The sequence below is a fragment of the Cryptotermes secundus genome, unplaced genomic scaffold (genome assembly GCF_002891405.2).
Source record: "Cryptotermes secundus unplaced genomic scaffold, Csec_1.0 scaffold2059, whole genome shotgun sequence".
In the NCBI taxonomy this organism is placed as follows: domain Eukaryota; kingdom Metazoa; phylum Arthropoda; class Insecta; order Blattodea; family Kalotermitidae; genus Cryptotermes; species Cryptotermes secundus.
The window spans coordinates 283,064-294,359 of record NW_019737432.1 but is presented as its reverse complement, the minus strand read 5'-3'; the positions used below and the strand labels follow the sequence as shown (position 1 = coordinate 294,359).

The 11,296-nt window shown below is 34.3% G+C and overlaps 1 protein-coding gene across 1 annotated transcript in view; it reads right to left on the bottom strand.

Annotated features, from left to right (window-relative positions):
- Positions 1-1,818: 1,818 nt before the first annotated feature.
- LOC111870466 (SH2 domain-containing protein 5) overlaps positions 1,819-11,296 on the bottom strand; it is a 254,183-nt gene continuing 244,705 nt past the window's right edge. The window contains exon 6 of the mRNA XM_023862789.2: positions 1,819-2,897. Coding sequence (XP_023718557.1) covers positions 2,835-2,897 — 63 coding nt within the window. The 3' untranslated portion in view covers positions 1,819-2,834. The remainder of the gene's footprint in view (positions 2,898-11,296) is intronic.

Below are 11,296 nucleotides of genomic sequence, written 5' to 3'. Positions count from 1 at the left end.
CAATTCTGCGGCTACTCAAGAATTTCCCAGCATTTTATGGAACCCGAAGGGTCATTACCGTGTTCACAAGAGCTCTCCACTGGTCCCAATCCTGAGCCAGATCAATCCAGTCCATACCATCCCATCCTATCTCTCTCAGGTCCGTTTTACTATTGTCCACCCACCTATGCCTTGGTCTTCACAGTGGTCTCTTTCCTTCTGGCTTTCCCACCTATATCCTATATGTATTCATCGTCTCCTCAATTCGTGCTACATTCCCTGCCCACCTCATCCTCCTTGACTTGATCATTCTCATTATACTTGGAGAAGAGTACAAGTTGCTTAGGTTGTTTATCCAGAGGATCCGTTCAGGTTCGTGGCTTTGTGTGCATTTTTGTAACAAAGTCATTTTTTGCAGTGAGGAGTTGTTAGCCCCACGCCCAAACCACAAGCTGGGAGGACTACCCCTTGTCGGCTGTCCGCGACTGCTTATTCAATATATTCGCAGCTTCCCTCCATACCTGGAGGGCATCTCTTCTATCCGCAACATGAGGACGTGCCATGCTGTGGTGACAAATATACATACATACAAACAAATAAGTAAGTAAATAAATAAATACCTACACCACCGTTAGCAAGCTCCGCAATATACAGTTCTTCAACTACGCTATTTACTCTCTTTAAAAATTGAAGAAAGTCCACTGTAATTTACATTCTATCACTTAATACAAGAATTTATTATGACATCTGTCTTTGCAAAAATCGGCCCATTTAATTCTGCAATTTAATAATAATGTACAGTATTTATTTACAAAAAAGAAACATTATGGTCCATGCGACCAAAACACGTAATGATTGAAGGAAACAATTGAACTGAGTAAACCACTGATAATTTTATTAAATTAAATCCGTTTTATTAAAATTCCATTTACTTCACTGTTGTGTTGGCAGATTCCATGCCTCATATGCTCTTATGTTATAGATGTCCAAATACATACCATGGAAGACATAATTGCTACTGAAGGTAGCAGTTCTTAACTGGGTGTGAATGTGGTTAGCTGAAAAATAGTCTTTTAAGCATTAATCTCAGAGGACTATAAAAGAAAGATTTAGCAGAAAATTTTGGCCAATAGCTGAACAGGTGTGGGGCAAGATGTAGTTCTTGGCATTGCAATTCCAATTTATCCATCATTTTCTTTTTTTAATGAAGTTATTCTCACAACTATATAACATTAACTGAGAAGGTACTGATGTTCTGTTTGCCTTTTCCAGCCTTCATAACATCTGTATCAAAGCATCCATGTGAATATGTGTTTTGATCTCTACAGTCTGAAATTCTGAGCCAGTTTTTATCATGTTTAGGATCTATATTAGAAGTAAGTAACATCTTTTTTCAATATCTTCCCATTGACACTTTTTCTAACATGTGCTGGTTGAAAGGTGCACTTTGATAAAGTGTAGGGGGTACACAGGATATCCAGTGAGCTTCAGGGAATATGTTGGGAGAAAAAGATATGACATACAAAGAATTGTATACAATCTACTGGTACCACCTTTTGTATGTCTTGATCTCATATTCCTTCATTCCAGTACCACTAAATGATGTCAGCCGAAAAATATATGAGAGCTAAATTTTCTGTTCCAGATTTATGGCAATTTGCTTGTAATATTCAAATTTGTTGTCCCAAAGAGAAACGTTATGTGGGAATTTCAAAGCAACTACAAATTAGACTAATATAATTAAACCACTGAAACACAAATTACACAGCCCAACCAATATGGAATTGTCTGTAATGACAATCATCAATCATTCAATCAAAAAATTAAACATATATGACACAGCACCAACTCATGTTTATTACAATAAATAAATAATTAGTATAATTTTGATTTACAACCATTTTAATTGTATATAACAGCTGCTGCAAAAACATTCATAGTAATCAGCAAGAACAAGAATACAAATATTTTTTTTTTTGTTCTGAATGGTACTGCATTTCTAAGACTTTCCCATTTTCTTCAGCATTGTAACAGAAAGAAATTCAGGTTTTGAGGTTCTCACAGCAGTCGATAGGAAGAGTTCTATCTTCCAGGATAAAATGACATGTTGTTCACTGAAAGTTAAGAGGAATAAGGGCTCTGTTTGCTGCTTGCTTCATGCTGATTTCTTCCATGACTTAGTTTTCAGCCCTGAAGATGGAGGTGACATGTTCCTCAGAAACGTTGTTGACCTTCAATGGACTAGATGAAATATATCCCAGAAGCCAGATTGTGTCAGATAAAAGAAGGCTTCCTGATTTGAGCCATATACATCTAATACATATCGGTGACTCAGGATGCTTGCCAAGAAGTTAAATATACAGCTTTTAGGTAACACTTTACATGAAAGAAAAGTGCTGATCACACAGCAGATATAAAAGAACTGAATGGAAACATTTTGGAAAAAGAAATGATATGTGAAGACCATATAGCTCTGGTGGGTATAAATGCAAGATTAATTTCTGAATTCGTCAATACTCAATGTAGCCTCTTTTAATTCGTTTTGAACCACAGTATAGCATCCTACAAAAAGTGGTTACGATAGTCTCATAGAGAAAGTTTCACTCGTTGATGATGATGATAACAATAAACAATAATTTTGATCTTGAAACAAAATTGTGAATGGTTAATTTATGACATCAGATTCACCATTGTATGGTGTTACTAATGTAAGACTTCATAAAATGGACAGAAGGAAAATGCAGATATATATAGAAAAACAACTTTGAAAGTATCCTCTTCATTCCAACTATGGCCTGAAAGTATTCATACCCATACATTGCAGATTCATGCAGTCATACAGCCAGAGCCGCTTCTCACACAGATATTGAACTACCGTAGACCTGCAAACTCCTGTGTAGTATTATGGTATTATATGGCTGTCAACATAAAAAAATCCAAATAAATAAACCAATATTACCTTATTAACATTTGTTTATTATTATGTGGGGGCACGCGGTAGCATAGTGGTTGAGGTGCTACGCTACAAGCCGGAAAGTCGCGGGTTCAAATCCCGATGAGGTCATTGGATTTTCTTCGGTTGACCTAATCCTTCCAGCCACACTAGGCCCTGGGGTTTACTCAGCCTCTAACAGAAATGAGTACCAGGAATTAATTAAATAATTTTTCTGGGGAGTAAAGCGTGGCCAGCACGTAAGGCTGACAACCTTACCGCCATCTTTGAGCCGATTGTCTAGATGATGTGGGACCCTCAACGTCTCACAACCCTATTGGACTTCACGGCCTAGTACGGAGATAGCTTTACTTTTTTTTATTATTGTTATTATGTATCTGCTACATGTTTTGATCCAGATGGATCATCATCAGACAATTTTCATTATATATGACTTGTTACTGAATTGTGTTCTAAAATGGATCTGTATCAGTAATTATATTAATACAAATGTTATTATAAATTTCTACATTTTGTTGTGTTAAAAAACTTTAATTAATATTATACTGGAATTATTTTGAAATGAAGTAAATATCTGTGGTGATATTTCATCAAGTAGAAAGCAGATATTATTTTGGGAGTCGGCATTGATTTTGGTCCCTTACATATCTGAAAATAGATTAAAAGTGTGCTAATACAGTTTGATCGTGATGTATAATCATACAGTATAGTACAGGTGATTATTGAAATGTTATGTGGGCTGTGTAATTGCTGCTAGTTCTATATGTTCTCTTATTTCTTTCTGTGGCATTATGTATAGCTATGGTGAAATTATTCTGCAATGAGAATAGGTATATTTAGCGATTTATATGAATTTATAGTCTTATTCTGTTATTTGATTCAAATCTAATTTCTTTACTTACGTGTATGTTGTATATGTTGTGTTTTGTGTGGGATGTCACTTCTTCTTGCTACTAGATATTTCAGTTGTTTTCTGTTCTATGGTTCCTTTAGTATTAACTGATGTTTAATATCATGGTGGGTATGTTGCTTGGGTCATATGATGTTCAATGGGGTGGGTGGTTCTGTTAGACAAGGGGCGGGTGTGGGTGGTGTGTTTGATTTGGATATGTATTATTATGGTGGTTATACTTTATCACTAGATCAAATATAGTGTTATGTATGTCTGTGAAATTATCATTCATTTGTAGTTTTTGCCTATACAGGATGTCCCAGGAACAATGGACCAAATTTCAGGAGGGTGTTCCTTGTGTTAAAGTATGCCGATATAACCCAAAACACCTATGTCCAAAGTTGAACGGTTACAGAGATAATGGCCCGAGAAAAGTGTGGTCTTCTAGCGGGTCTACGGACTATACCTATCAGCTGAGAGGCCTTATCTATGTTTGTCCTTGAGTGCCGTGATTCACCTTAGCCATACTTATGTAGTTGGCTTTATCAGAACGCGCAGTCAGCCAAGTTACGTCAGCGCTTGCCATTCATGTGTCATGTATAGTGCTTGGAAACCCTAAGGACAATTATGACATGGCGAGCGAGTATTTTGTACTTCAATTTTATGGCTTCATGTCACTCACAAGTTAGTTTGATGTTACGTACATTATTAACGTTACAGAATCCACATATTCCTGCCAGTTTTAATATGTATTTTGTAATCAACAAGTGTGCAACGCCGGTCAAAGTTTCACACTTCTCTGGCCATTATCTCCGTAACCGTTCAACTTTGGACATAGGTGTTTTGGGTTATATCGGCATACTTTAACATAAGGAACACCCTCCCGAAGTTTGGTCCATTCATCCTGGGACACCCTGTATATATGGAAGCGTTTGAGTGTGTTCAGCAATTGGCCTTTCTTTTCAAAGTGCAGTACCTCTAATGTCTGATCGATTGTACTACATATGTGTCTTGTGTCGAGGATGTATTGGGCCTAATTTGAGTTTTGTTTATTTTATCTTATGGCCTGGATATGTTCCTTATATTGGACTTTAAATGTATGTCCTTTTTGTCTGATGAATCTTAGTGTACTTTCATTACATTTTAATTGGTAAACTCCACTTCCATTATATATGTGTATTATTTTCTCTCTTGGTTTTAGGAAGTCTATTATTGTATTAGTAGTTCTGAATGATATTTTTATGTCTATGTTTTTGAATTCATAGCACAAAATAATTTCACAAAGTTACCACAAAACATCACAAATAAACACCAACAAAACATAAAGAACAGCATTAACTACAGTAATAACATAAAACAAAACAACAATTGCAAATACATCAACATGAATCCGAGAGCACCACACATACACGGTACCATAAATCTACATAAACAGTAAAAATCAATCCACCCAACTGTCAATTTGTAAGACAGTCTTGGATATAAAAAAGTAAAGTAAAGCTATCCCTGTAACAAGCCGTGAAAGGCCATAGGGTTGTGAGACGTTGAGGGTCCCACATCATCTAGACAATTGGCTCAAAGATGGAGGCAAGGTTATCAGCCTTACGTGACAGCTGTGCTTTACTCCCCAGGAAAATTATTTAATTAATTCCTGGTACTCATTTCTGTTAAGAGGCCGAGTCAACCCCAGGGCCATATTGCAGCTGGAAGGATTAAGAGCTATTAACGTAATTACTAATATGAATCCATATTAGAACACAATTCAACAAGTGATGTATCACAAAAACTGCCTGATAATGATTCAGCTGGATTGAAACCTGTAGCAGATACAGAATAACATATAAATGTTAAGAAGATAATATTGGTTCATTTATTTGTAATTTCTTGTGTTGATAGTCATATAATAGTACAATGCTTCTGTTAATGCTGATTTTACAGGAAGTCAGCAAAATTTTTAACAGACCAGAATGAACAGCTTGGAGCTCCAGAATATATTTCTTTACATAATATCAGTATTTCAAAATGGTGACAAGATATACAACAGGATAAACATAGGTACTCCTTGATTAATATAATAGTTGTGTTTCCAAAAGAAAATTGCAGAGTGTGACACTACATAAATCACACAAATTTTCTTCATACAAATCAATGGAAATGGTGGAGATTTTTTACAGAAGCATAATATAATCTTGCCGTTATTTAAATTTGTTGTCTTGTGCAATACAGTATATATCTTTCCCTATTTTCATATTATTTGTGTCATTTCAGTAAGAATACATTATCATTGTAATTATGAATTTTGAAAAAGAAAACAATACAATACACTACTAATAAATGGGATGGTATAATGTCCTTGAAATATGAACCAAAAACCTGCACCACTGAGTTGAAGTCACTTGCTCAATTGTCCTGACACACTGATGCATGTACATGCAAGCACACATGCACCCATACATTCTGCCTATTTCTCTCACATACATTGAGAAACTTCTTAACAAGATGTATTCTAAAAGTTAAATAATTTTTACATGAAAGAAGAATTTTATATTAATAAAAAAATAAATAAAAATTAACAATCACAGATCTCATGACACATGGCTTCTATATTGAAGGGTAGGTGATCTGATGGATGAATTACTGAAATGTTCGGAGAGATGGTTGAAGACCACAGAAATATGTAACTATGATGGTAGAAAAAAGGAGAGAAGTGGTTGAAAAAATATCAGTAATACTGAGTTTTGCACTTGCGACCACTGACATTGATGGTAATATTTCACTAAATGTATCTGGTGGATCTGCTGGCTATTACTCCTTTAAGGAATCATCTTTCTTTAGTTCCTCCCAAGTCTCTAATTTCTCATGCAGAAGTTGGTGTGCAGAAGATGTTGCACAGTCAGACCAAATTTCCCATCTTCCCTTGTAATCCTCCATTGCTTCCCACACAGTAATCTACTCCCTGTGCCCCCCCTTCTCAACACTCTGGACTGGACAACAAGAAATTTACATTAAAGCAAGAAAAATTAACTAAAATTAGTTGATCAATTAAAACAAAATCACATTTTTTGAAGACATGTATAGAGAGGAATACCTGTGCTCTTCTAGACACCATGGTTAGGGTTCTCAGGTGTGTTGCATACAGGTATAAGGCACTCTCCACCATTTCAGTGCATTGTATGTACTGCAAATGCATATTACGGTCCCATATTTCAGTGATCCTGGTTATGCAGACTTAAATACAATAAAATAAAATAATTAAACAATTACAATTTAAGAACAGACATTTACTTTTTAAAGAAACAAACAAGAGAAAACTAGTTACATAAGGAGGATCCCTTCTATTAATAGTACTTACCTAACATTGTCATTAAGGAGAGAGGAACTGAACATATGTTTCAGACAAGGAAACATGAAGAACACAAAGAAGTTTTGAGGACAATATTTTGGAAATGGCTATAAGGAAGACTGAAGGAGACAGGAATATTATAATAACTGATTGTAGGAAAACACATTGTTAGGACATGCAATGAATTGAAGTGACCCAGGATTATGTCCTACAGCAAGCTTGAGCAGAAACAGCACCAAATGTATGGGTTCAGTTCCAAGAGAATTCATTAGCTATTCCTTCCCATATGGCAAAGCCTACATTTGGAAAACGAAAATATGCAAACTCTCACTGTGGTCAGCAACTGTGAAGCTTTAGATTTTATCCTCAAGCAAATAGTGATGTTATTTCAAATTACAAGTAACAATTTTATAATTAGTATTTTATTGAATTTAAATAACATTTTATTTGAGAGCTGTTATTTCTTTAGAAAATATTGATACTGCACAGGAACTTATGGCATGGAATAATGTTTTATTTTCAGTATGAGAATATGTATTACCAATATTAAGCCAACACGTTGTAAAGAATGTTTTCAACTTTTAAAGTTGCAATTAAATTGATCCCATTATACTCATACATTTTAGAGAAAGATTCTGTATGCAACTGCCTATAAATTTATACTGTAATTGTAATTAATTTTTAATTGTATATCTTGCTAGTATTTAGTGGCATACAATGAAGAGTGTTCAACAAAACTGAAACTTATTAACCTAATTCCTTAATTGTAATCCAGAAGAAATTTGTGTTAAGAAAACGGGTTAGGCAGGTACATTCAAGAACATCCATGTAACATGTAAATTAAATGAATGTGCATTATGCATCTGAGAATATAAAAGTTACAGTGGCACCTTCTATGAGCATGGTAGTTGTATTAAAATATTTTGTAGCAAGTGAATGATTATTGTCACATAAGTAATTAGTCTATTCAACATTTTTTTCCAAAAATGATACTCGAGGTCGGCACATACAATACACCTGGAGATGTGGGATTTGACAAGTTTGCCAGAAGGCATCAATTGTATGAATTAGTTGTCTTTATACATATTAGTAGTAAAAAGACCTGACTGCATTTAATTAAGAGTGAAGATAGAAGTGTCAGAAAACTAATGCACTTATATTATACCATCCCCTTGGCTGAATAATTGAACATCCTATAGCTGACTACTGAACATGACTGTAGTGCACATTATCCAATCACCACCAAGCATTAGATCTTCCATAATTATAATGATCTTCTGAAAATCTGTGTAAGAGTTATATTTAGTATCATATCCAGGGATTTCATGTTGCAGCGACATCTCTGAGTCTTAATTGACTTGCAGTTCACTGTGCGAGCATGTTACTGATTACAGCAGTTTGCCACATTCAATCACAATGCACAATTTACTACAGATATTTCATCCTGTTGGATAGTGATGACCAACACAATTTCTATTAGGTTCAATTCAGTTCTCTTTATAGATTATGAGTGAGTGGGTTTAAAATTGCAGCAGCATGTATGACCGTATGCACCTGGACAAAAGTCAAGTTAAAACATCCATTATTTAACTTGGTATAAAATGAAATAAAATAATACATGTGTCAAACTGTAGAGGAATACTTAAATAAGTTGTAACTTTTAATATAAAATTTGAATTTTACTGCATATATTCATCAAGGAAAGCAGTTGTTTTATATATATAGGCCTATATGATGATTTAGGCATTTCTAATAAATTAAACATATATTCCAGGCTGTTATCTCTTGCAAAGCAAGGTATTGTGACGTGGATGGCGTAGTGGGAGGTGGAGCTCTTTAATTCTAGAAGTCCTGTGCCATTCTTAAAAATTCAATATTTCCACTATATTTTAATATGAAATTATCATACAAAAATTATTAGAGAGACCAATTATCAGAGTCCATATATATGAATATTCATCTGTATAGTTCCCATTTCTTAAAAGAAATCAATACCTTAAGTTTCCTTTAAAGCAATACCACCCTCTCACCACTGACATGCACTCCATTTTAAAAATATCATCAGAGATATACGTCTGATATGCACCAATTCTCTCTCCCATATGAATGCACACATGCACGCACACACTCAATCTCTAGTTCACTCATGCATGCACATGTGCACATGTACACACAAAATATTATTTTTCATATTAGATAAGCATGTTACTTAGTGTCTACAACATAAATGGAATCCATAAAGAATTTTCTTATCCTCAAACTATTCATCCTGTCAGACCTCACACTGTCAATATCTTAAACATATATTTGATGAGGTAAAAATAAAAAGCAATAAGAATTACATTTCTCTGGCATATTTTTGTTACAGCTAATGGATTAAAATTATAGGTTGTCTGTTTTACTCTATGTGGATCTATGTGTTTCAACTGTATTGAAGAAAATCTAGTGAAATTATTTTGAAAACAACACAGCAATCCATGAACAAACCCTGGGTGACATCGAGAACCACCTCATCAAGATAGACAGGCGGCACAAAATCTGCCCCATACAAGAAGGACGAGAGGAGTACGGAAACAAACCTACGTGGTTTAAAAAAAAAATTTAACTATTGACAATAAAGGTTTCTTAAATAACATCTAGAAACTTTTAAAAACTTTACAACACCAGGAAGCTGCTGTGATTGTGAAACGTTCGACTTTATGCGTACTATGCATTATAGGATATAAGTGTATCTATTTTAAATCAAAACACCTATTGTGATGGTAGTTTCCAGTTTGTAATGATATTACCTCTGAAGATGGCCCGTAAGGACCGAAACATGTAAGGGAGATAAGTTTTAATGTAGTATAAACTTACATGTCACATTGGACAGAGTGGTTTGTATTTATATTTTGAAATTATTTAAAAATCTCTCATTTTCTTGGGAAAGATAAATCTGCTCACTGAATTCTAGATTACTGCAATAAACAATAGAATTATACCCTTTCATGTATGTAACAAACGATTGCATCATAAATGTTGACAAAGGGATGAAGGTAAAATGTGGAAATATAGACACTATTCACCCTTAACAGGTTCTGACCAGCATGGAGAGCTGGAAATAATAACATTTGGAGAAGAAGGGAATGAGAAATCATGGAGAACAAAATGGGTAGCCTGTTATTGTCAAAGCTGGAACAGAGTTACTACCTCTAATTCAGAACTATTGCATGATGTGATATGAACCTCGGAACTTTTACTTGATGAGTAGCTAAATGGCATCAGAAACTAAAGAATGGTTCACTATAATTTTGTAGAACTTAAAGCTATTACAAACCAACCATCTGAATAAAACAAACTGTGCCATTTCTAATGAGAAAATGTGCTTTTAAAATTTATGGTATTCCTTGCAAAGACTGTTACATATTTTCAGTGGAACTTAAAGGTTTTTGGTTTCAACTTATGAAATGTTAATAAAGTAAAGTTAGGATATAGAAAGTTAAAATTTTGTGTGACTTTGGATTTCACTTGAATCAAATTTATAGATACTTTATGAATGATTTCACCCAAGTATTCAAGCAGTTTTAAGAATATCAAATCTACAACTGTCTAAACTGATAAATGAGACACAGTTATAATGCAGTGGATATCACTATAATTCAGCATCTTTTGAGAGTAAATTATCATATGTGTAAATGTTTACAGTAAAGATAAACAATTTTTTTTTTACTGAAATCCAACAGAAGGTGTTCTCCATGGAAAAACAACCATGCTGACAAAGATATATGTTGGCTTAGTAGAATGACAAGTCCAGTGCCTTCAGTGTTATGCACACATAAACATATATTTATGAGCAATGTGCCTATGGAAGCTCACATTGTTATCAGATGTACAAGGGATATTTAGAAAGACTGATAGATATTGCAAAACAATATAAAGGTTAATAAATGTTATCCTTTTATGCAATTTAGTAGCAAGAAATGTAAATAATACTGACTGAAAGATTCTGATGCTTGCAGGGGTAAGACAAGCAGGGTAGATAATGCATTTCATTACATTTCTCTCAGTTATAATTTCTAAATACAGTAGATTTTTCCACTGTCAGAAACTTGTTACTGATTCTTTTGTTCCATCTATAAAGAAAGAATGT